This window comes from Oncorhynchus nerka, linkage group LG23 (genome assembly GCF_034236695.1).
Source record: "Oncorhynchus nerka isolate Pitt River linkage group LG23, Oner_Uvic_2.0, whole genome shotgun sequence".
In the NCBI taxonomy this organism is placed as follows: domain Eukaryota; kingdom Metazoa; phylum Chordata; class Actinopteri; order Salmoniformes; family Salmonidae; genus Oncorhynchus; species Oncorhynchus nerka.
The window spans coordinates 17780968-17807436 of NC_088418.1; the positions used below are offsets into that span (position 1 = coordinate 17780968).

General features: G+C 42.1%; 1 protein-coding gene across 3 annotated transcripts; it reads left to right on the forward strand.

Moving 5' to 3' along the window:
- Positions 1-220: 220 nt before the first annotated feature.
- Positions 221-25621, forward strand: LOC115106383 (myoferlin-like). 3 transcript variants are annotated; one of them, XM_029629056.2, is made up of 54 exons: positions 221-412; positions 825-880; positions 1132-1223; positions 6133-6241; positions 6494-6587; positions 6882-7027; positions 7134-7262; positions 7425-7487; positions 7598-7648; positions 7790-7820; positions 8405-8520; positions 10240-10366; positions 11044-11147; positions 11252-11320; positions 11404-11447; positions 12006-12088; positions 12331-12369; positions 13143-13267; positions 13350-13463; positions 13631-13808; positions 13904-14028; positions 14121-14230; positions 14530-14722; positions 14940-15227; positions 15353-15516; positions 15876-15990; positions 16186-16288; positions 16472-16611; positions 16695-16865; positions 17018-17108; positions 17197-17274; positions 17395-17576; positions 17993-18151; positions 18262-18363; positions 18470-18631; positions 19063-19225; positions 19346-19419; positions 19554-19610; positions 20578-20589; positions 20690-20788; positions 21004-21132; positions 21327-21482; positions 21881-21972; positions 22361-22531; positions 22787-22935; positions 23116-23255; positions 23337-23425; positions 23517-23612; positions 23753-23894; positions 24006-24105; positions 24248-24441; positions 24631-24740; positions 24854-25001; positions 25139-25621. In XM_029629056.2, the coding sequence occupies exons 1-54, from the start codon at positions 322-324 to the stop codon at positions 25175-25177; spliced, it is 6204 nt and encodes a 2067-aa protein (XP_029484916.1). In that variant the 5' UTR covers positions 221-321; the 3' UTR covers positions 25178-25621. The 3 variants fall into 3 exon arrangements, with proteins under 3 accessions (XP_029484916.1, XP_029484918.1, XP_029484917.1); XM_029629058.2 differs by lacking the exon at positions 19554-19610; XM_029629057.2 differs by lacking the exon at positions 12331-12369.
- The last annotated feature ends 848 nt before the right edge of the window (positions 25622-26469 follow it).

Sequence of the window (26469 nt, forward strand, 5' to 3'; positions counted from 1 at the left end):
GCTAAGTCTATATTTATTTTGGTCCTATCACTATCCTGTTTTAATAGCAGCATGCAATTAGTCAACTATCTACCATCTTATCCAACTTTCACTGAACCACTCTTTCCCTCTGTCATCCTCTGTCAACACATACACAGGATGGCAGCACATTGCCATTGTCAAAGAAATCCACACCCACCCTTATTTTCCTCAATTTAACACGGGAGCTATTTCCTCAAATGATGCAGTTGGCTTTAGTGATGGGGAGGTGATGGTGCTGCACGCGATTCGGTTTTTATAGTCATTACAGAGCAATACTGATTCCTGTTAGTGACAATCATAATGTTGCGGGTTGTGGTAGAATCTGCGAAAGGTCTGCCTAAAAGTAAACTTGGAAGTACTCCGGATCCCATAGCAAATATTATTTTTAAAGGTAAGGAAGTGCACTTGCTTTTTATGTCCCAAAGATTCTCTTTCTGTATCCTGATACACAACTCTGATGGGCTACTTTATTGTCTCCCTCCCAGTAGCAGAAAAGGCAGTAGAGTCATAACAACATGTTTATTAATTGAGAAAGAACACAGGTTGTCAGATGCAGAATGATGATGGCGTAACCTATTGATTGGCTGAATCAGGATGTAGTCCGTTGAAGTAGGCAATAACTTTTCACTGGACCTAAACTGATCAATGTGTCTATTCAATATTACCAGAGTTATCATAATGACTGCATTGACACCCACTCTACCCTGTAAATTAGAAGTTGGTAGGAATTTAATGAATTCTTAGCAAGTGTAAAAGGTGACTGGAATAAGTTTTTTTTTTAATAAAACAAATTTAACTTTCAGATGAAAAGAAGAAAACCAAAACTATTGACAGTGAAGTCAACCCAGTTTGGAATGAAGTAAGTACTTTGTTTCCTGTTCAGACTATTTGTCCTTGGGAAAGTTGCATTGCCAAAAGAAGACTTGAAACACTTGAAATAGTTACAACCCTGATAGTGTGTGTGTGTGTGTGTGTGATATTGTAGGCTTCTGTATAATATTGTCATTCTCTAATAGGCTTAATAATATAATTAGTGTCATGTGTACCTCAACCCCTTGGGGGTGGCAGTGCCCCTAATTTATAATTAAGAAATGTCATGTTTGATTACAGGTCCTTGAGTTTGATTTGAAGGGTTCTGTGCTTGATTCCTCATCTTACATTGATGTGATTGTGAAAGACTACGAAACTATTGGAAAAGATAAGTAAGTGGCCCAGACATACACTTCAACCTAACACACCAGCACTAATAGTGGGATTTAGGAAAGCGAGAAACCCAGTTTGCCTCAACATTTAAACAGTGCAGAGATGTCCTCTAAATGAAGTTGCAAAGAACTGTCTAGTCTCCAACGTGGTTACAAGAAGAGGCAGGACTTCTAACAAAATCTCTGACTTAATCTGTTCAATATTACTGAAGGTAGTCATTAGATTAAACCAACCTCCTGCAAATTAACCCCAAAGGGAAAGAGTCAACTGCAGTCTGGAAATGGTTAAATACTGACAGACAGATCAGGGCTGGCACAATGGATTCCAGGGATAATGTTAATGGGAAAGTAAGTTAGCATAACCACTCTTTCAGGAGACCACATTGTTGGCTTAACATGTAACTCCCACACCCTAGTTGCCAGGCTCAGACTTGCACGCAGTGAGTTGGGGAGGTGATCCGCCTCAGGCAACAATGAATACCTGTTTGTTCTGTTGGGATGAGCTGGATGGCACTTGTCGACAGGGAAATGTTGTATTCAGTTAGGACGAAGCAGTCGTGAGAGCTCAGAGCTATGGATAGAGACCAACGTTTAAATGTTGTGGTAGTGTATTTTCCATTCACAGAAGGAAAGACAGATGGTGACAATCTGGAAACGTAATCACAGACAAAAAGTTTCTAAGGTTTTGCCAGTTAAAATCGTCAAAGCCTTGTCTGTTATGAAGACAACACACGTGTTACAGAATGTCCAGGTTTTAGTGAGATTTAATTCAGTAAAATGATCATGTCTGTGAATCCACATGTCTGTGGTCCTCTGTAGCTCAGTTGGTAGAGAATGGTGCATTCTACGCCAGGGTAGTGAGTTTGATTCCCTGGACACTTCAAATGTGTGCACGTGTGACTGTAAGTCGCTTTGGATAAAAGCTTCTGCAAGTATAATTCATTACATGTAATACAGATTAGCTACATTCTGCAGCACAGCACAGTTGGAATCAGGGTTATGATTTTCCAGTTTTGTCAGGTATATGCATGCATCAGTGCAGGCCATGTGTTGCGAGTAACGCTTTCCATCGAGTTAGCCTAGTCTGACACTAGTGGTGGGGGGGGTGTAGGGACTCTCCTCTCACTTAGCTTTCCAGGGTCTGTTATGGTACTTTGTAACCCTAGCAACTTGGGATAGAAAAGTTTAACCTTGTGGTTATAGATTTATTAGATTTGGGCAGGAATTCCTCTAATGATCCCTACAAATAGAGTCACACAAATAATATATCTTTGTCACAGATCCTGACTTTAAGGTTGGCCAATGTCATTATGTGTTGACATACCTGATTACTCATGCTATGTAACAGGGCAACATAAATGACATGGCTACGACAAGGAAACTTCCACTGTGGTTGACAAAGGAAAGACTGCTGGCGAAAATGATGGGCAGTGGGTGGAAGGACTCCACACTTTGGTAATAGCAGATCGAGTTCTGACGGCACACCTGTCTGCATTTCATGACCTGAGAACGTCAGGCTGACATACATACACCAGTCAGGGAGAAATGAAAATAACACCATGAGAGGCTGGCATTGTAATCCAGACAATAATACCATTGCAGAGAGTTTCACCACAGTGGTCTGTTACTAACTGCGTTACCCTAGCAACAGACAAGAACCAACATATTCTGCTATTCTGCTCACTGACTCACTAACCCAGCCCTATTGTCCACAAATCTTTTTTTGACTGAAGGTATTGCGGGGGGGGGGGGGGGGGGGGGTTGTTTTGTTAATATAACAGAAATGTTACTATTGTCACAAGGAAAGGATGGAACATCCTCTGATTTATTATCCTGCATTCCAGTTTGATAGTCACTCTCCAGAGAATTCATGTTTCAGCCTCCCAGATATAGAAGAGATTTGTCTCTACACTGACTGGGAGATGTAATATTCCACATGAGCAGAGTGACCAGTAGAGATAAATGATCAAATAAACAAAGAGAGAAAGGACATTATAAACAATACCCACCTGGATCTGTATGGACATTATTCCTGACAGGAGGGTAAAGGTTCAAATCCTTGGAAAAGTTGTAACATTACATTTCACATATTAGTAATTTAGCAGACACTCTTATCCAGAGCGATTTACAGGAACAATTAGGGTTAAGTGCCTTGCTCAAGGGCACATTGAGAAAAAAACAGCAACCTTTCAGTTATTTGCCCAATGCTCTTAACCCCTAATTTACCTGCTTCCCAACATCATTTGATCATACGCGATGTGGTAAGGCAAGTTATGTCAAATTATATACTAACTTCGCTCTCCAGGTTGGGCTGGTGGGAGGAGCTATAGGAGGACGGGTCATTGTAATGGCTGGAGTGGAATTAATGGAACGGAGTCAAACATGTGATTTCCATTTGTTTGATACCGTTACACCCATTCCTTTCCAGTCTTTACAATGAGCCCATCCTCCTATAGCTCCTCTCACCAGCCTCCTCTGATGAAATCTCTATTTGATTGCTCGTGTGTGATGCCAGGTCCCTGTTCTTTGTGGGTGTGTTTGACTGGGTGGGTTTGTTAACTTTGGGAGGAGGCCACCCCTGTGCCTTGCTCACGGTGATGTCACTGAGTACACAGAAGGCTTTTCCTTCCTCATCTGCTCACTGAACTCATGACTAGATGTAATCTCTATTCTCAAATAAAGAAGTTGTATTTTGTTTATTTAACCTTTATTTATCCAGGTGAGTCAATTAAGAACAAATTCTTATTTACAATGATGGCTAGAGTCAGTAGCCTAATGTATCACAATCTCCATGCTTCCATATTTGATAGCGTCAAAGATCGTTCTGGTCAGCACTCTCATACAGGGCCTATAGAAAGTCTACTTCCCTTTGAACCTCTTTCACATTTTGTGGGATTGAAAGTGGGATTGAAATAGATTTAATTTTCTTTTTTTTGTTGTCTTTGATCTACACAAAATACTCCATAATGTCAAAGTGAAAAGAAAATTCTACACATTTTAACAAATTCCTAAAAATGTAATAACTAAAATATAGATGTTGCATAAGTATTCAGCCCTGTTGTTTAGGAAAGGGTACATTTTTCAGAAGTAAAATTTGGCTCAACAAATCACATAAATTACATGGACATGATTTTTGAATGAGTACCCCTTCCTCTGTCCCCCATACAACATCTTTAAGGTCCCTCAGTCAAGTATTGAAATTTAATCACAGATTCAAGTAAAAAGACCAGGGAGCTTTTTGAAAGCCTCATAAAGAAGGGCAGTGATTGGTGGATTGGTAACAATAACAAATCAGACATTGAATATATCTTGAAGCATATCACGTTAATCGTTATGCTGTGAATTATTGTAACGGCGTTCTTCGTTTGTCGAAAGAGAGGACCGAAATGCAGCGTGGTGGTTACTCATGTTTTTAATGAAGAAAAAAGCGATACTTGAAATAACTATACAAAATGCAAAACAACAAAACGGAACGTGAAACTTATTACAGCCTATCTGGTGATACTACACAGAGACAGGAACAATCACCCACAAAATACAAAGTGAACTCAGGCTACCTAAATACGGTTCCCAATCCGAGACAACGAGAATCACCTGACTCTGATTGAGAACCGCCTCAGGCAGCCAAGCCTAACTAGACACACCCCTAATCATTCACAATCCCAATGCTATAAAACCCCAATACGAACACAACATATAAACCCATGTCACACCCTGGCCTGACCAAATATATTAACGAAAACACAATACAATGACCAAGGCGTGACAATTATGTATTAGACCACCCAGACACATCAAAGATGCAGCCATCCTTCTGATCTGAGCCATCCAGCCATCCTTCTGATTGGTGATTTTAAAACAGCTACAGAGTTCAATGGCGGTGATAGTAGAAAATGGAGGATGGATCAACAACATTGCAGTGACTCCACAATAATGAACTGTAAGACAGAGTGAAAACAATGAAAGTATTCAAAAACATGCATATGTATGCAACAAGGCACTAAAGTAAAAGTGCAACAAAAACACAGTAAAGGAATATACTTCATGGCCTAAATGCCTTACAGCAGGACAATAACCTACAATACAAGGCCAAACCTTCGCTGGAGTTGCTTGCCAAGAAAACAGTGAATATTCCTGAGCGGCCAAATTACAGTTTTGACTTAAATCTGCTTGAAAATCTTTGGCAAGACTTAAATTGCTGTCTAACCATGATCCCCAACACCATGACAGAGCTTAAAGAATTTTGAAAATAATGGGCAAATATATTGCACAATACAGGTGTGCAAAGCTCTTAGAGACTTACCCAAGAAGACTCACTGCTGTAGTCGCTGCCAAAGGTGTTTCTAACATGTATTTACTCAAGGGGGTGAAAACTTATCTCAACAAGTTATATTAGTGTTTTATTTTTCATTACTCTTAAAAAAGAAAAAGTTAACTTTGACATTAGAGTATTTTGTCTAGATCATTGACAAAAAAAAACGCATTTGAATCCCACTTTGTAACACAATAAAATGTGAAGAAATCCAAGGGGGTTGTAAACGTTCTATAGACACTGTAGTTGTTTCATTTGGCTAGTGACCAAATAGCCACTCTTAAGGACTCTAGTGATAAGGATATTGTTGCAGTATTTTCATTTCTTACATGCACCTGAAGTTTAATCAAAGATACATTATCAAACAGAATTTCCTTGTGTTCATACCACACCTTTGTATAGTAGGTGTAACGATGTGCGCTGAGAGTTGGGAAGCAAGTTCAGGGAGTGAGTGTTTTAATAAATAAACGGAACATGAACCAAAACACGGAACATGAACCCCCCCCCCCCAAAAAAAAAGCACACGTGACAGTAGGAATGTGGTATTTTTTTTTTTTTTACCTCTAGCCATATCTGAAGTCTAGACTTGTTTTGCAGGTTTCTCGGCTCTGCAAAAATCTCACTGAAAGACCTTGCAACTGGTCAAGTCAAATCCTTTCCATGTAAAGATCTGGCTCTTGTCAATGAAAAGGGACAGGCTACTGGGGTAAGTTGTTCAGTATGTACTAATGGAGTTACCAGCTACTCACCAGCTACCAGGGATATGGGCAATCATTCAATCAGCTGAAATTTAAACAGCTGCAATATCATTATCCCATTTTAATTCATTACATTGTATTAGCTTAACTACAAAAACCACCAGCACCAAAAATCTCATGCAATTTTCCATTTTGAATTTTGATATCAGCACATTTTTAATGAGATGATTGATTTATTCCACCAATTATTTACCTTCCAGGCCACGGTGAGCCTTGTTATTCATTATGATCCTCCAGCCAATGCCACTCCAAATCCAAATGACCCACAGGCAGGAGATGCTGCAGGGGATTCTGGTACGTCATATGTTCTCATAGACTTAGATAGACGACTCATTGTATCTGTTCCATTATGGTGCCTGTGAGAGCACTGGCTGTGCCATTTAGGCCTCCATTTTGAAGTAGTAATTTTCCTTCTTACACTACTTCTATGAGTTGGTAAACACACTGATTGTGAAAAAGAGCTGTCTGGTATACTTGTGTTAATCCTCAATCCTTGTTACTAAAGGCAACAACTAATCTTTGTGCTGTTGATTGTACTTTATCTGGTGACTGTGGTTGAGGTTGTGCTGTGTGTGTTTGCAATGGAAGGTAGAGGTGAAGAGGGGGATGAGGACATCGCTGATGCAGGACAGAGTCCCTCTGCTCCTGGTCAGCCTGGGAACCCTAACCAAAGACTGGTCAAGAAAAACAAGAAATTGAACCGACCCCTGGCCAATAAACCTCAGGACTTTCAGGTGAATTCTGGCATAGTGGTTCTAGCATCTATCTAATCAGAAGTATGTCATGAATTATGATTTGACATTGTTTTGACTCCCCTTTCTCATTATCTCTTGCCGTCAGATCCGTGTCAGGATATTAGAGGGACGACAGCTCCCTGGGAATAACATCAAACCTGTTGTGAAGGTGAATGTTTGTGGACAGACTCACAGAACAAGGATCAAGCGGGGAAACAATCCCTTCTTTGATGAGGTAAAAGGAGGCATATTGATTTAACTTCATTTGACTAAGTCTATGAGTTCTTAGCAAATGGGGAATTCTTTCTTGAGAAATGACTGCAGTTGATTTGCCCTGAAGGTTAATGTGGATTTGCTTTTCTCATTAAACCACCCAGATTCCTTTTTCTCTTTACAGATGTTCTTTTACAACGTCAACATGTTACCATCGGACCTATTTGATCAATATGTCAGCATTCGGGTAAGTTGAACTCAATGTTAGTAATATGGAACTAGCTGATCTGAACAGTCAGGTAGTACTATTTATTGCATTTCATTCTCACTCTAATAAAGAGCACTCTCCTTCTGTAGGTGTACGACTCCTTCTCTCTGAGAGCTGACAGTCTCATGGGGGAGTTCAAGGTACTCCATCTTTCCCTTCCACCTCTTACAAAAAAACATTAAAGGATTAATGACCAAAGTGTCTAACTTTACATTCCATTACTCTTGACTTATGCATTTTATCAGTCTGAGGTATTTCCCATCTTCCTTTGCTTCCCACAGGTTGATGTTGGCTTCATCTATGATGAACCAGGTATGTTTGTGGTGCCTTGCACAGTATTTTTTAAATTGTGAACCTTTCCTCCCCAATTTCGTGGTATCCAATTGTTTAGTAACTACTATCTTGTCTCATCGCTACATCTTCCGTACGGGCTCGGGAGAGACGGAGGTTGAAAGTCATGCGTCCTCCGATACACAACCCAACCAAGCCGCACTGCTTCTTAACACAGCGCCATCCAACCCGGAAGCCAACCGCACCAATGTGTTTGAGGAAACACTGTGCACCTGGCAACCTTGGTTAGTGCGCACTGCGCCCGGCCCGCCACAGGAGTCGCTGGTGCGCGATGAGACAAGGATTTCCCTACCGGCCAAACCCTCCCTAACCCGGACGACGCCAGGCCAATTGTGCTTCGCCCCACGGACCTCCCGGTCGCGGCCGGTTACGACAGAGCCTGGGCGCGAACCCAGAGTCTCTGGTGGCGCAGCTCAGCGCCCTTAACTACTGCACCACCCGGGAGGCCCTCCTTGCACAGTATTTGCATACACTGTGTCTGTTATCCATTTCCTCAATGGGGTAAATGTTGTGCATGTGGCTGTCTGTCTCGGTCTGTCTCATAGCTCACTCTGTAATGAGGAAGTGGCTCCTCCTGAATGACCCTGATGAATCCAGTTCGGGCGCCAGAGGATACCTTAAAGTCAGCATGTTCATCGTTGGGGCGGGAGACGAATCACTGGTACAGTAGTAGTTGGGGTTACCTCTCACGGTTTCTGTTGGCATGATTCGTAACTGAATACTAATTTGGAGCATCTTAATCTGGATGAACCCATTCCTGTATTATGACTTGTCAGAGCTAAATAAATCTCCTTGTCAGGTCACATGTACGCTACGGGTCAAAAGTTTTAGAACACCTAAGGGTTTTTCTTTATTTTTACTATTTTCTGCATTGTAGAATAATAGTGAAGACATCAAAAAATAACATATGGAATCATGTAGTAACCAAAAAAGTGTTAAACAAATCAAAATATATTTTATATTTGAGATTCTTCAAATAGCCACCCTTTGCCTTGATGACAGCTTTGCACACTGTTGGCATTCTCTCAAACAGCTTCAAGAGTCTTGAATGAGTTCCCACATATGCTGAGCACTTGTTGGCTCCCTTACCTTCACTCTGCGGTCCGACTCATCCCAAACCATCTCAATTGGGTTGATGTTGGGTGATTGTGGAGGCCAGGTCATCTGATGCAGCACTCCATCACTCTCCTTCTTGGTAAAATGTTCTTACACAGCCTGGAGGTGTGTTGGGTTATTGTCCTGTTGAATGATAGTCCCACTAAGCACAAACCAGATGGGATGGCGTATCACTGCAGAATGCTGTGGTAGCCATGTTGGTTGTGTGCTTTGAATTCTAATACATCAGACAGTGTCACCAGCAAAGTACTCCCACACCATAACACCTCCTCCTCCATTCTTTACTGTGGGAACCACACATGCAGAGATCATCCGTTCACCCACACCGCGTCTCACAAAGACACGGCTGTTGGAACCAAAAATCTCAAATTTAGACCAAAGGACACATTTCTACCGGTCTGATGTCCATTGTGCGTGTTTCTTGACCCAAGCAAGTATTTTCTTCTTATTGGTATCCTTTAGTAGTGTTTTCTTTGCAGCAATTCAACCATGAAGGCATGATTCACACAGTCTCTTCTGAACAGTTGATGTTGAGATGTTTGTTACTTGAACTCTGAGAAGGATTTATTTGGCCTGCAATTTCTGAGGCTGGTAACTGTAATGAACTTATCCTCTGCAGCAGAGGTAACTCTGGGTCTTCCATTCCTGTGGCGGTCCTCATGAGAGCCAGCTTCATCATAGCGCTTGATGGTTTTTGCGACTGCATTTGAAGACCCTTTCAAAGTTCTTGACATTTTCCGTATTGACTGACCTTCATGTCTTAAAGTAATGATGGACTGTCGTTTCTCTTTGCTTATCTGAGCTGTTCTTGCCATATTATGTACTTGGTCAATGACCAAATAGGACTATCTTCTGTATACCCCCTACCTTATCACAACACAACTGATTGGCTCAAACGCATTAAGAACAAAATAAATGACACAAATGGACTTTTTTAAGTAGGCATATTTGTTAATTGAAATGCATTCCACGTGACTACCTCATGAAGCTGGTTGAGAGAATGCCAAGAGTTGTCAAAGCTGTCATCAAGGCAAAGGGTGGCTATTAAAATACATACACACTTTTTTGGTTTATACATGATTCCATATGTGTTATTTCATAGTTTTGATGTCTTCACTATTATTCTACAATATAGACAATAGTAAAAGTAAAGACAAATCCTTGAATGAGTAGGTGATCTAAAGCTTTTGACTGGTAGTGTACTTGGAAAATAACATCTGTGCCTATCATAGTGAAGTGTGACAACAGTGTGTGGCTTCTGCAGGTAGAGAAGAGGGACATTAATGATGACCAGGATGACATAGAGAGTAACCTGCTGCTGCCAGCAGGGGTTACACTGCGATGGGTCACCCTGTCTCTCAAAGTGTTCCGGGCCGAGGACATTCCCCAGAGTATGCCACTCGTGTATATATAATGTTATGTTGCTGCTGTTGTGGTTGGCTTGTTATGTTGCTGCTGTTGTGGTTGGCTTGTTCTGCTGCTGATGTTGTGGTTGGCTTGTTCTGCTGCTGATGTTGTGGTTGGCTTGTTCTGCTGCTGATGTTGTGGTTGGCTTGTTCTGCTGCTGATGTTGTGGTTGGCTTGTTCTGCTGCTGATGTTGTGGTTGGCTTGTTCTGCAGCTGATGTTGTGGTTGGCTTGTTCTGCTGCTGATGTTGTTGTTGGCTTGTTCTGCTGCTGATGTTGTGGTTGGCTTGTTCTGCTGCTGATGTTGTGGTTGGCTTGTTCTGCTGCTGATGTTCTGGTTGACTTTTTACTCTTTAAGACTCTTCAGCCTAACTCTCAAGTGCTTTCTCTCTACGCTAAAGATAGGTGCGCATCCAAACTAGCTATTCATTTAGCAGTGTCTCAATCTGTATCTTTCAAGTAAGATTGTTTCAAGATGCAAGTAAATACATCAAAGTTAAAGGAGTTGTTCACTATTTTACTACGTGATGTTAGATGGTTCCTCACCCTGAAAGTCTATGGGCCAGGAGAAACTGCCATAGAGAACTTACAGGGTGAGGAACCATCGAACTTCAGGTTGAAATAGTGAACTGCTCCTTTAACCTGTGTGTTTTTCACCATAGTGGATGATGCCTTTATCCAGTCATTGAAGGGGATGTTTGGAGTGGATGGGGACAAGAAGAATCTAGTGGATCCTTTTGTCGAGGCTCACTTCGCTGGCAAAAGGGTATTCACATTGCTCTCCACCTAAAATTCTAATCAAGGGGAGGATTTGTTTATTATGGAAATAGTTGTGCAGTGAAGTTGATATGTGAATGTTTATTGTTGAAGCTGTGCACCCAAGTCATTGAGAAGAATGCCAACCCAGAATGGAACCAAATGCTGAATCTTCAGGTCAAGGTAAAAAAAACAATCTAATGCACTGGATTTCTGCTTTGGTAAATTGTGATTCAAAACGATGATCCTGTAAAATCTTTTTGCAGTTCCCCTCCATGTGTGAACGAATCAAACTGACCGTCTTTGATTGGTAAGTCAACAGCATTCCCTCTACTGAACACTTATGATGGACATACTGTATGTATCCATTTAAATCACTCCATTTGAGCTCTGGCAGTTTTCCTCTGCCTCACATCACTGCTTTATTACAGTATTCAGATGCACACTTCCTCAGTTTTTACACAAATAAGGGCCAGGAGTTTTTCCTGGTCACAAGGGTTAGAAATGCCTCAGGAATGTACATAGTGTGTATTCAGCCCCCTTACAGTACCTTAGTGCTCGCTCCCTGCTACCTGCCTGTATGCATCTCCAGAGTGTGGTCAGTCAGTTGTTATTTGGCCTGGGAGGAACCCGGCAGTGCTATAGTATGAGTCAGACAGGCAGTCCCTCCCTGTTCCAGGCTGGGATCCTGTTGGCAGGGAAACACCTCTGTAACCTCAGTCTGTTGCGACAGGGAAAAGTGGGAATAGTAGGAAATGGGTGCAAGTCAAAGATTAGGAAAACAATGTGTCCCCTAAATGTGATGAAAGTGAAGTTCATTCACATTGGTGGGTGTGAATGTCATATTGATATCGCACCTCTTATGCAGGGATCGCCTGACGAGGAATGACTCGATTGGCACCATATACTTGAATCTGGCCAAAATAGCATCCTCTGGTGGCGAAGTTCAAGGTACGGTTCTCGTATTAATTACACTACACCACACTGTCTTTCTCCCTTTCACAATATCTATAGCTCAAGGATATGATTTCTATGCCATTGTAGCTTCTAGTATAATGGTGTTTTATTTGTATAATTACACTATGTCCATTCACTTTGGTTGATAAATGAACAGATGAACTCTATTCATCTCTATACTCAGTTGTAACTGTCTAATATAGAGTACATGCACTTTTCTTTTTCTCTTGGTATAGACAAACATGCGGGATATGGGTTCTCGCCATCACTTGAAGGTTCAATTAACGAATAGATATGTGGTGAATTGTTAAAGTATTGTCCAGTGCAGAAATCTGTCTTCTTTTGGCCCCGTATCTCTAACAAGTTGCAGTATTTTATACATCACATTAGTAAATTCCACTGATTCTAGCCCAGCATGACATTTCAAGGAATTTCGAATGGAGATAAAGGAATTTTGAATGGTTCTAATTTGACCCCCAGACAATGATTACGGCATTGGAGGTTACTTTGAGAATGTGTGAATGCCGTGAGTTGTGCCCGGTCCACTAATTTCTGTAGCCCTTTGAGTACAATAGTAGGATATTTGAATGAAGTAAACACACATATCAGTTCATAGTTGACCTTCCTCGGTACTCAAAAGGTTACAGCAAAACAATTTTGCTTTGCCTTTAACCCTTGATATTCAGTCATACATTTTTGATTACATTTGCATGCTTTGTTTGTGCTGTTATAGAGTTGACTGCTCTCCTTTTTTGTGTGTGTCAAAGATGGAGAACAAGCTCCTTTGCTTCATTTGCGGCATGTGTTGCATTTCTGAGTTGCTGTGTGAGGCTGACATTCTTTGCGTAACCTAACACACAAAACTGCATATGACTCCTGTGAGTTTGCCTGGGCAGATACCCTAACTGTAGTTTTTGAAGATTTGCTAGCCCTATGTGCCATGTTCACTATTCTCCATCCAAGACATCAGCTTCTGACATGCAGAACTAACTCCACAGTAGCTCATCATTTCGAGACATTAGTAAAAAAAACATGATTTCCTCCACAGGGAAGACTGGGGAGTCTGAGGTGGGTTTCCTGCCCGCCTTTGGGCCTTGCTATATCAACCTGTATGGGAGTCCCAGAGAGTTCACTGGGCTTCCTGACCCCTACGAAGAGCTCAACTATGGCAAAGTAGGTTCTGCAAGGGAATTTAAAACTTCTCTCCATCTCTAAGCTTGACATTGAAAATGACCTATGCATTTATTTTTGACAGGGTGAAGGGGTGGCCTATCGAGGAAGAATCCTGGTTGAGCTGTCAACTAAACTGGAAGGCAAGGCTGACAAGACTGTAGAAGAGATCCCTAGTGATGACATCTTGGTGGCCCAGGTACTGTAACCTATACCCCAATTACTTGATACATTTTACTTTAAAAACAACAACTTTAGCCTTACCTACAGGTATATCCTGTTTTGGTGTAGATTTCCAAGAAACAAATACATGCTACATTTTAGTTTTTTTTTCGATCTAAACTAAACATTTTATCTTCTGATCAGAAATACCAGCGCAGGAGGAAGTACTGTTTGTGTGTAGTGTTCCATAGTGCCAGCATGCTTCAGGAACCTGGCGAACCAATCCAGTTTGAGGTCAGCATTGGCAACTATGGCAACAAGCTGGACACTACCTGTAAACCACTGGCCTCCACTACCCAGTACAGCTGTGCTGTGTTTGATGGTAAGGGCCCAATCCACCTTAGGAACCAAATTAATCTGGTTTTTGGTACCTCAACAAGAATCTTTGAATTGGACTAATTTGTTTATGTTCAACAGGTAACCACTACTATTACCTGCCCTGGGCTAATGCCAAACCAGTGGTTGTCATTACATCATTCTGGGAGGACATCAGTCACCGTTTGGATGCAGTCAACATCATTCTGTACATAGCTGAACATCTGGTACGAGATGCAGATTTGTGCACCAATTTACCAGTTTGAATGCCTACAATGTATGAATACAGTGTAAAATTGTAGTCTATTGCTCCTTTCAGCAATCTAACATCACTGCGATGAAGTTGGCCATCTTGGCTAAAGTCCCCGAAAACCGTCTGGCTGAGATCTGGCTGAGGCTGGTAAATCAGGTGATCGAGGACCTCAGCAGGTAAATTTAATTAGTCAACATTGGGATAATCTGAGTTTCAAAGATCTAGCATAAACACAGAAATGATGACTCCTAACCCAGCATGTGTATCTAACCCAATCCCCATCATACCAATGTGTTTTTAAATGTTTTATTTACTGTGTAAATTGTTCAACTGAATCATTGTGCATAGAGTTGTATGGTTTGTTAAACTTTGAAATCAATGTTTTTTGTTCGGCATACATTTTAAAGTACATTTTTTTTGAGTAGTTCCGTTACTGTGGAATTACCCATATCTAACCAAATCCCCATCATACCAGTTTGAAAGTGCCAGAGCTGGAGGGCCACTCAAACCTGACCTCCCTGGACATCCAGATGAAGAAGCTACGTGACAGCACCCTGCAGACCATCATGGAGGGGGCCAAGAGCATGAGAGAGGAGGCGACTGAGATCAAGGATACCCTGGGGGACATTGAGGGCTGGCTGGACAAACTGAAGCAGCTCGCTGAGGAGGTAGGTCAGAGTTCAAGCTGTTTGTCTGGCCATGAAAAATAGTTTTGGCAAGCTGCTATCAATAATCAGAGACTATAATGACCAAATATTTTGGCTTTAGTCTCTTTTCACTTTTCATGTACAATGCCCTCTAAATTACCCTTGAATATAGATATAGAGTTGTGTGTTGTTGTATTAAAACTGGGGATGTACAGTAATTGACATGGTGTCTCTCCAGCCCCAGAACAGCATGCCTGACGTGATCATCTGGATGCTGAGGGGAGAGAAGAGAGTGGCGTACAGCCGCATCCCAGCCTACCAGCTGCTCTACTCCACCTACAGCGAACAGGCCTGTGGACAGTTCTGTGGCAGGACCAGGAATGTCTTCATGCAGTACCCTATGGATAAAAACAAGGGTCTGAAGGTTCCAGTCCAGATCAGAGTCAACATGTGGCTGGGCCTGTCTGCAGACGAGAAAAAGTTCAACAATTTCTCAGAAGGGACGTTCAGTGTGTTTGCTGAATTGGTATGTTTCTATTAAAATGACTCATTTTTCCTTTTGAGTGTTGAACTTGATAGTAATGGAGAAGATCGTTGTATAATGTATATGAATGGCCAATGAAGTGACCTGTGTGTTTTCCCCTTTGGCAGTATGAGAATCAGGCCTACATGCTGGGGAAGTGGGGAACTACCGGTCTGGGTTTACGCTACAAATGCTCTGATGTGACTGGCAAGCTGAAGCTGAAACAAGAGAACTTCATTCCCCCGCGAGGCTGGGAGTGGGAGGGAGACTGGTTCATAGACCCAGAGAAGGGGTAAGACTGGTTTGTTTACAATTTTACTGAATTCCACCGTTGTAGAAAAACACATAATCAGCCCTCTTTATCACAATCAAAGGAAATGGGCTGGTTCTGCCTCACTCTCCCCTGGAGAGACCAGTCATGTTCAGTAGGTAGGGCACACTGTAGTGAAATGGTAAACAAAAATACTTTTCTTATTGGCCAAGTCTAGGTAGTCCATCCCTGTTTCAGTCTGTTTTCTTCCCTTTGGTTCATAATGAACATGACCCAGCTATCAGTTCTCTGGTTATTAGCATTTTTCTCCTTCCATCAACCACCCGTTAGTGAGGAGTGTTGAGTGTGTAATAAAATCTATTTCTGTGTGGCTGGACCAGTCTGTTGACAGAGGCAGATGCGGGACACACTGAGTTCATGGATGAAGTCTTCCAGAATGAGACTCGCTACCCCGGGGGAGAGTGGAAGCCTGCCACTGAGCCCTACACTGACGTGGTTAGGAAAAACACACACCATTTAGTGACCATGTGTATTCATACCGCTGGCTTGGATGCAATACAATTATATAAAAACAGGATCATTATTTAGTACAATGAATGCTTAGATTCCCCTATTCAGTTTGGGCTTCCTGTAGCTCTGGCATGGTAGAAGGTGTCCAGGCTTCTCAGGTGTTGTTGGTTGTGTTTGCAGAATGGGGAGAAGACCCACACACCAGAGGAAATCGAGTGTCCTGCAGGCTGGAGCTGGGGGGATGAGTGGACCGTAGATGAAAACAGGGCTGTGGACGAGAAAGGTCTGCTCTCACACTGACCTCTACAACACTGCTTGCCCTTGCAGTGGAAAACGTGACTTTAAATTGGGATTTCTAATGTGTCTTGTCCTTATTTACACCTCATGCAATCGACTTCTGTAAGAATGACCTGTAGTATTTTCAAGCATTGTGTATACATTTCTAATGGATTTATTCTGAATGCAGGCTGGGAGTATGGAATCACTATCCCTCCAGATGACAAACCCAAGTCTTGGGTGCCAGCAGAGAAGATGTACCACGTCCACCGACGGAGGAGAGTATTCAGGCCCAGGAAGAGAACATCAGCTGCTGGTACAACCACTGAGGTCAGTGCACCGTGCCAGTAGGAAACAGTTTGTCTTGAGAGATAACAAATGTTGTGGATGTCAAATATTTCCCCCATTTTCAGAAGCGAGACCCAGGAGACCCAGAAGGCTGGGAGTTCTCCTCTCTGATTGGCTGGAAGTTCCACAGGCAGGAGCGTTCCGCCGACACGATCCGACGCAGACGCCGGAGGAGGAAAATGGCCCCTGCTGGCCGCCTGGGGGCATCCGCCATATTCAAACTGGAGGGGGCGCTGGTGAGCAACTGGACAACTCTGGTCCACAGAGGCTGCAGCTTCTGCTGGTTTCCTCTTCTCCCTGGCATGAAGACACTATGTGTTGTCCGTCCCTGTTGTCGAGTAAGATGCATTATTGATTCATTTGGAGGAATTCTTGATTGTCTTTGCAGGGGGTTGATGTAGATGAGAAAAAAAATGATGAGGTTGATGCCTCCAAGCTCTTTGGTGCCAATACTCCTACTGTGTCCTGTTCGTTTGACAGTGAGTGCTTTAGTTATACATAGTCGGCATAGATCTTTCTCTCTGTTTGTGATGCTGGCTTTAACCGTGGGTGTTTTTCTTTCTTTAGGCTCACACCTCTACCACCTTCGCGTCTACGTTTACCAGGCCAGGAACCTTATTGCCATGGACAAAGACAGCTTCTCGGGTTTGCACGTCTCCTTGTCAAAAGCATGTTTTGATTTAGTGAAAGTTGACACGATGTGACATATTATGAAAATGTGGACGTATTATCTAACACACAAAACATTTTCCCATCTTGTCTTAGATCCATATGCCCATGTGTCCTTCCTGCACATGAGTAAAACCACAGAGACCATAAAAGCTACCCTGAACCCCACGTGGGACCAGACCCTGATCTTCCAGGATGTGGAGATCTACGGGGACCCGCAGAACATCGCCCAGTATCCCCCTGACGTGGTGCTGGAGTTCTATGACAAGGACCAGGTGGTGGGTGTGATCAAAGTCCCTTCAGTCACTCAGGTTAAAGATGCACTATGCAAAAATTGCTCCTCCATTTCCTGGTTGCTAGAATCCTAATAGGTCGTGTGTGTGTGACAAAACAGGCAAGTATAGTGTAGAGAATCACAGTGCCATCTAAACCACTGTGAAAATAAATAAATAAATAATAATAATAATACAAAACCGAAAGTAAAAGACGCAAAAAATGAAACTTAAGAACGGCAAGCATAGAAATAGCGCACATTGAATAGATCTCCCACTTCTTAGACTTGCTTTCAACGAGAATGTGAATTTGGGTCAGGTCGTCCAGAAAGTTCCATACTGTAGCTTTAAGAGTTATCAATATAGTGCCCTATTAACTGTGATTGTCATTCTGGTGGTTAACATGTTGCACTCTGCCCCAGGGGAAAGATGAGCTATTGGGCCGGAGCGTGTGTGTCCCCCTGGTGAAACTGAACCCCGGCATGGACCAGACCCCCAAACTGCTGTGGTCCCCCATCATACAGAAGGACCAGCGGGCTGGAGAGGTGCTGGTGGCTGCTGAGCTCATCCTGAAGGATAAGGTGCAGCAGCAGAAGAGGATGTGGAGGAGTAGCAGTATTAGTTAGTGGGGTAGGCCTATAGGAAAAGGGGTGATGTGGATTGTGAAAACTCTCTCCCTCTGTGTCTCCAGGGTAACGAGACGGACCTCCCTCTGGCCCCTCCCAAGAGGGCGGAGAATCTGTACATGGTGCCTCAGGGGATACGGCCTGTGGTGCAGCTCATGGCTATTGAGGTAAACTGCAATACTTCAGTAATGTTACAACTTCCCACAGAAATGTACCTGCTATTTCCCACTTTCCACAGTATGTATTTTGTTACCCAGTGTGTGTTTGTTTCAGATTCTGGCCTGGGGGTTGCGCAACATGAAGCCCTACCAGCTGGCCACTGTGGCCTCCCCTAGCCTTGTGGTAGAGTGTGGAGGGGAGATGGTCCAGTCTGCTGTCATCAAGAACATGAAGAAGTGCCCCAACTTTCCTGGATCTGTCCTCTTCCTTAAAGTGGTAAGAGCGGCTTGCTTGGGGTCTCACAGGCATGAGTGCTGTTCTTTGTTACATTTTTACACCGTGCCAATGGATGGGTGCTTATATTTGTCCTGTTTCACGCGTTTACAAGTGTGTATTATACACGTGTGAAAGGGAAATGTGTTTTTGGCAAATCCCTACTCCCCCTGAGACACTCTCGGAGAGGGGGGGGATCATTGCCAGGGTAATCCATTATCAACAGCGACCCTGGAGCAATTAGGTTAACTGCCTTGCTCAAGGGCACATCAGCAGATATTTCACATTGTCAGCTCGGGGATTCAAATTGACAACCTTTCGGTTACTGGCCCCACACTCTAACCACTAGGCTATCTGTGCTACATTTGTGTAGGCATCCTCTCATTCTCTCACTCAGCGTATCGAGTTCAAGATTGTCATATCTTCATCCTCAGCTTCTTCCCAAAGAGGAGATGTACACACCTCCCATCGTGCTGAAGGTGATTGACCACAGGCCATTTGGCAGGAAGCCAGTGGTTGGACAGTGTACCATAGACACTCTGGAGGAGTTTCGCTGTGACCCCTACGTCATCCAGAAGTCATCCATGTCATCCAAAAGTAACTATTCTCTTCCTCTGACTCGCTTACTTATTACACGTGCATACTACCACCCTGTGGTGAAATTGAAACAATTTATCAACAAATATGAGATAAAAATGGTCTATCTCTCTTTGTCAGTGGCTTTGATGGCTGCTTTTCCTCACGACACCAGAATTGACATGGAAGACAGGAGGCCTCTGCTTGAAGCTCAGGTATACTTTAGCATTCGAATAGGAATCCCCTCTCAAATTCACCATATTTTGTTACGCTCTCTTATGGTAGCTTTTAAGATCTATTCCATCTAATAATAGAGTCCGAATTTCATAGTCGATACTCTGACTTGCAGTTTGTGTACAGCATGTCAGCAGCAGTCAACAAAATGGCCACCACTACTTCTCGTCTTGTATGTATGGTCATCTGTAGTTCAACTCTACAGGCTGGACAATGACACCGCAGGGTTGAGGGAGCCTCACTGATACATGTTTATATAGAGAGATGAAATGACAGATACGGAAGGAATGAGTATGAGCAGAGTCAAAATGTGTGATTCATCCAAAGAAGTAAATGAAAATGAGATATAATTAAATTCAACTTTAAACCTGTTTTTAAAGTTTAACGTTTGAGTTTAAACAAAAAAACGGACATCTCTGTCTGACCTTATTCAGAACCAAGCAAAAAAAACAACATTCAAACTATATTATTTTGTTATATTATTTTGACTTTGCTTTCTCACATCTTGCTTACTCATTTCAATATTCCAAATTTGCAACCGATATTACTGATCAGGGGAACATCTTAAATTGTGTATCATAATTTAAAGTTATGTTACTTAAAATAACAGAACTGAAAATTATACCATTACCATTTTAATCAATTATCAACTTTCTAGACAATCTTAGCTCATGCACTAACAGTTCATTCAATAATGATTCAATTGTAAAATTGGATCACAATCGGGGATCATTGCATCAAACTGTAAAATGATTGTATCAAATAAGTATGCCGAGTTTTTCCTTCACTCCACAACAGATTTTATACCATCTACCAGATTGATCATGCATGTGAAACCGTTTTAAATGATTCCAATGATTCATGTGACACCGATTTACAAATTCACTAGCTGGCATGATATTCAGAGAATCTCAATTGCATTTCCTTGAATCCTTGCTTCCTCTTCCCTCGCTTCGTTCACAAAACCCATTGGATGAGAAAGTCCAAGGTCCCTCCCCTCTGACGTTCTCCGCAAATGGGTTTTGAGAAAGAGGCGAGGAGAGCGGACACGTGCAATCAAGGAAATGCAATTAAGGTTCTCCAATTGACTTGATACCTTGTTTACTTATCTTTCCTTTCATCCCCTTCTTCCTTAAAAGCATGCAGAGAAGGTGAGATATGGAAACTTTACATACATCTCTCTATCACATAAGAAGCACTCTGTGACATACGGTCTTGAATTTAATACTATCTTCACTTTTTTTACATTAGGAGAAGGAGACAGTTGATTGGTGGAGTAAATTCTACGCTTCCATTGGAGATCATGAGAAGTGCCGTCCTTACCTTCAGAAAGGATATGACACTTTGAAGGTGAAGTCTTGATGTCTCACACAGAATACACCTGTGCTGCATACATCTGAAGTAACTCCAATAATTAGTTGGCATTTAGTTTTTCTTTCCTGGACTCAAATTGAATAAATGATTTACAAGCATTTTGCTACACTCGCATTAACATCTGCTAACTATGTGTATGTGACCAATAAAATGTTAATGTGAAATATAATTGTCTACATCTCTGTTTTCAGGTGTATGATAAGGAACTGGAGAATGTTCCTGAGTTCAAACAACTCACCGATTTCTGCAACACCTTCAAACTGCAGAGAGGCAAGAATGAAGATGAGGAGGATGATCCATCCGTCGTTGGAGAATTCAAGGTGGAACAGCAGTTTCACTATTATTACACAAATTCCATATACATGCTGGTACTTGCCTCCATACATGTGCATAACCACATTGGCTCAACAAGATAGAACGCATCATAAATCAGGCTATCGATCCCTTTCTAGTGGTAGAGCTAAGGCATTGCTACCTGTCAGTGATGGCTGATGACGGATGACTGTGTTTTCAGGGCTCTTTTAAGGTGTACCCTCTATCAGACGACCCGGGTGTGGCTCCTCCTCCTCGCCAGTTCCGTGAGCTGCCTGAAAGCGTGCCTCAGGAGTGCCTGGTCAGGATCTATGTGGTCAGAGGCATCGACCTGCAGCCCAAGGACAACAATGGTCAGGTTAGTCCAGCGCCGTGACCTTGGAATTCTATCTGCGAAAAGATGATTCTGAGATAATTGGCTTTAAAGTTCCAAACCCTCATTGGTTTGAATGGTGTGAGCAATTCTCATTTTGTACTCTTTTTTTGACTTAGCAACATGAATTGGGGTATTTAAAGTACCATATAGGTGGAGAACGTTGCACAGAAAAAGGTTACATCAATAACTCAGTTTTGCCAAAAATTGCAACGTTTTATTGTCACATGCACAAGTAGAGTGAAATGCTTAACTTGCATGCTCTATATAACCTTAGAATTCTAAGCTCTCACACTGTGCATTGCCAGGTTGCTGTTCTCTTACCTACTTTTCTATACTTGATGATGACATGTTTGTTTTCTAAATGTGCCATTCCTTTACAGTGTGATCCCTATATAAAGATTTCCCTGGGAAAGAAGTCAATTGAGGACCGAGATAACTACTTACCAAATACCACCAACCCTGTTTTTGGAAGGTAAAATCTCACATTCATTTAAAGTGGCAATATGTTACTTTTTGGGCGACCTGACCAAATTCACATAGAAATGTGAGTTATAGATCTATCATTCTACTTGAAAGCAAGTCTAAGAAGCGGTAGATATGTTCTATGTGGGCTATGCTTCCCATTCATACATTTTGTTTTTGCGTCTATTTCTGATAATGGAAAATATATTTCCACAGCAGTTTGGATGGTACAATGATTTTCTACACTATACTATATTATTTTGTCACATAAACTGAAATTAGGTCAACTATTAGAGTTGTAGCAACCAGGAAATGCCATAGCGATTTCTGCATAGTACAACTTGAAACGGTATTTATATTATTCTACTCTACACTTATACCACACCTCCTTTTTGCAGGATGTTTGAGATGTCATGTTTTCTGCCTCAAGACAAAGACCTGAAGATCTCAGTGTATGACTATGATCTGCTGACCCGCGATGAGAAAGTAGGAGAGACAGTGATTGACCTGGAGAACCGCTTCCTGTCACGTTTTGGCTCCTACTGTGGCCTGCCTCAGACATACTGCATGTGAGGAGACTTGTTCCTGCTGTACATTTTATGTCATAGTTCACATCAAAAAATCTAAGTTTGTCAGACATTTTCAGAACTCTAATTTGGTGTTGATATAAGTCATAGTGTCATGCCATCTGTTTTGTAGGTCCAGATAGCAACTACATTCCTCAATCTGAAATGAATGAGAAAGATAGGCACTCTAATTGAATTGAGCCCATAATCATTATGGGGGAGTCTGATTGATTGACTGTGTTGATCTTCATGAAACAGCTCTGGAATCAACCAATGGCGTGACCATCTGAAGCCCTCTCAGATCCTTCAGAACCTGGCCCGCCTCAAAGGCGTCCCTCCACCCAGGTTAGAAGATGATGGCAAAGCACTCTCATTCAATGGGACTCAGTACACCCTGGCTCAATTTGGTAATTCATATGCTGTTTTTTTTATGGACTTTTCGTAACGTTCAACTTTCATTTTAGGGACATGAGGACCAGAGTATGTTTTGTGTGACATGTGACATGCCTGTAGTGTTTTTTTCCTGACCAGCAAAAAAAACATGGACCCTAAATATGAGGTAACTCACGTTTACCATCTACATTTAGAGGCCAACAAAGAGATCCACCAGCACTTGGGTCCTGCCGACGAACGGATCTCTCTGCACGTGCTCAGAACACATGGACTGGTGCCTGAGCACGTGGAGACAAGGACACTGTTCAGCAGCTTCCAGCCCCAACTTTCTCAGGTCACTATCCATGTTGTCTTCCTCTTTATCTTCAATATGTCTCCATATCTGAGACTAACTGTATTTGCCCCTCACTTATAGGGATGCCTTCAAATGTGGGTGGATGTTTTCCCCAAAAACATGGGCCTTCCCGGACCTCCCTTCGACATTGTGCCACGCAAGGCCAAGAAGTAAGGAGAATCATTTCACAATTTGGTATTTCAAAGTGATCTAGTCTATAATCTTCTATTCTATTCATGAATACCATGTCTCCATTTAAAGGTATTTCCTGCGAGCTGTTGTTTGGAACACCTCTGATGTCATTCTGGACGAAACTAGTATTACTGGGGAGCGCATGAGTGATATCTACGTCAAAGGGTATCCGTGTTGAAATGTTTTTTTTTTTAAGCGATATTAGGATCTGACTATTACCATGGCAGCCATGCATATAACACACTTGTGGTTTGTTCAAACACATGAAAACCTAAATGAATTAACCAGTTAGTCTGTCGGTCCAGCTGGATGCCAGGTATGGAGGAGGACAAGCAGAAGACCGACGTCCACTACAGGTCTCTGGACGGGGACGGTAACTTCAACTGGAGGTTCGTCTTTGGCTTTGAATACCTGCCCGCTGAACAGCTGTGTCTGGTCTCCAAGAAGGTGTGTATAGGCTCGAGAAACAATTACAAACGGAATAGTGTGGTAAGACAAAAATTGAGGTACATTTCATTTGCCGCCAATTTTGTCAGTCTTGCTTATTTTTTTCAACAGGAGCACTTCTGGAGTCTAGACAAAACAGAGTTCAGGATACCCCCCAAGTTGATTGTTCAAATTTGGGATAATGACAAGTTCTCATTGGATGATTACCTGGGTGAGACATTTCTTTAGCACTATGAATTACCGTACAATACTTTCTTTCAACCAAAAATGACCATATGATAATTTTTGCTCCAGCTGATCAAATCAGCTATTTAACACATGGTCCTTGAGATGGTCTTCTGGTCATTGTACAGGCACGGTAGAGCTGGATCTCCGTAAACTTACCCCTCCGGCCAAGGTTTCAAAGACGTGCAACCTGAGTATGATGGAGGAGGTGATGGATGCACGACCACCCAAATCCGACCTGGCCAATTCGCTGTTCGCTCAGAAGTCTGTCAGAGGCTGGTGGCCATGTGTCACTGAACAGGATGGGAAGAAAGTCCTTGGTGTGAGTACAGCTAAGAGGTCATTCATTTTAAACGGACAAAATCAAGAGTATATAAATCTACCTGGTTTAGCTGTAATCTTATATTCAACCATGTTTAGTATCTCTAAAGAAGGTTACTACTTTGCAAATTACAGACTATATGTGAAACATTGTGTGGAATAAATCTGAATTAACATCTGTTATGTTTAGGGGAAGGTTGAGATGACTCTGGAAATCGTGTCTGAGAAGGAAGTGGACGAAAAGCCTGCTGGGAAGGGCAGGGATGAACCCAACATGAACCCAAAGCTTGACTTCCCTAAGTAAGGATTTCCACTCTTCTGTGTATATTCACCCATTTATAGGCCTAACGGAGATGTATACCTCAGATATCGACCATATTAAACTGTCTCCTCCTCTCTTCCAACATCAACAGGCGTCCGGACACGTCCTTCTTCTGGTTCACGAACCCCTGTAAGACCATGAAGTTCATTGTGTGGCGCAGATTCAAGTGGCTTTTCATTGGACTGATCCTACTGGTTCTAGTGCTGCTCTTCGTCGGAATCCTGTTGTACTCTTTACCGGTAAGAACAGGCGGGAGGGGATACTGTTCAATTAAACTGTGTTAAATGAAATTCACACGAATGAAATAACAAACTGACAGATTGTTTACATTTTGATGTGATTAATGCTTGCCTAATTACAATTTTTCTCATTCCAGAACTACATTTCAATGAAAATTGTGAAGCCATTCAAATGAAAACGTCATATTTTGCTCTTATGTCAAGAAGAACAGACCAAAGTCTTCCAATGAATTTTCAACCAAAAATAGCATGACTATTTTTATGTATTCTAAACTGTATTTGTGTAATATTTTCCCACAGAATACATAATTAGTATATTGTTCAAACCAACCTCTGACATAATTATATTATCTTTGCACAAGTTAATCAGCATTCCTTGAACCTTATGTACTTCAAATCTTTTTAATGGATGCTCTGTGCTTTGTAATGAACATTTATGTGGTCATATACACACTGATTCTTTAAATAAATGATTGTTTTAAGGCCCTAATGAATGATGATCAGTAGGCCAATTGCATTGGGGGTCTTTGTGGTTATACAGTATATACTGAACAAAAATATAAATGCAACATGTAAAGTGTTGGTTTCATGAGCTGAAATAAAATATCCCTGAATTTTTCCATACGCACAAAAAGTTTATTTCTTTCATATTGTACACAAATGAGTTTACATCCCTGTTAGTGAAGATGTGTCTTTTGCCGAGATACGCCACACCTGTCAGGTGAATGAATTTTCAAGAAGCTGATTAAGCAGCATGATCATTGCACAGGCACACTTTGTCCTGGGGACAATAAAAAGCCACACAACACAATGTCACAGATGTCTTAAGTTTTGAAGGAGCATGCAATTGGTATGCTGACTGCAGGTATGTCCACCAGAGCAGTTACCAGAGACTTGAATGTTCATTTCTCTACCATAAGCCACCTCCAACATCGTATTAGAGAATTTGGCCGTACGTTCAACCAGCCTCACAACCGCAGACCACGTGGTACCATGCCAGCCCAGGACCTCCACATCCGGCTTCCTCACTTGTGGGATTGTCTGATACCTGCCACCTAGACAGCTGATGAAACTGTTGGTTTGCACAATTGAAGAATTTCTGCACAAACTGTCAGAAACTCTCTCAGGTAAGCTCATCTGCTTGCTCATCGTCCTCCCCAGGGTCTTGACCTGACTGCAGTTCGGCATTTTAACCGACCTCAGTGGGAAAATGCTCACCTTCAATGGCTACTGGTATGCTGGAGAAGTATGGCGTCATGTGGGCGAGCGGTTTTCTGATGTCAATGTTGTGAACAGAGTGCCCCATGGTGGCAGTGTTTTTCATTTAAAAAATGTATTTAACCTTTATTTAACTAGGCAAGTCAGTGACGAACAAATTGTTATTTCAAAATGACAGCCTACTGGGGAACAGTGGGTTAACTGCCTTGTTCAGGGGCAGAACAAGAGATTTTTACCTTGTCAGCTCGGG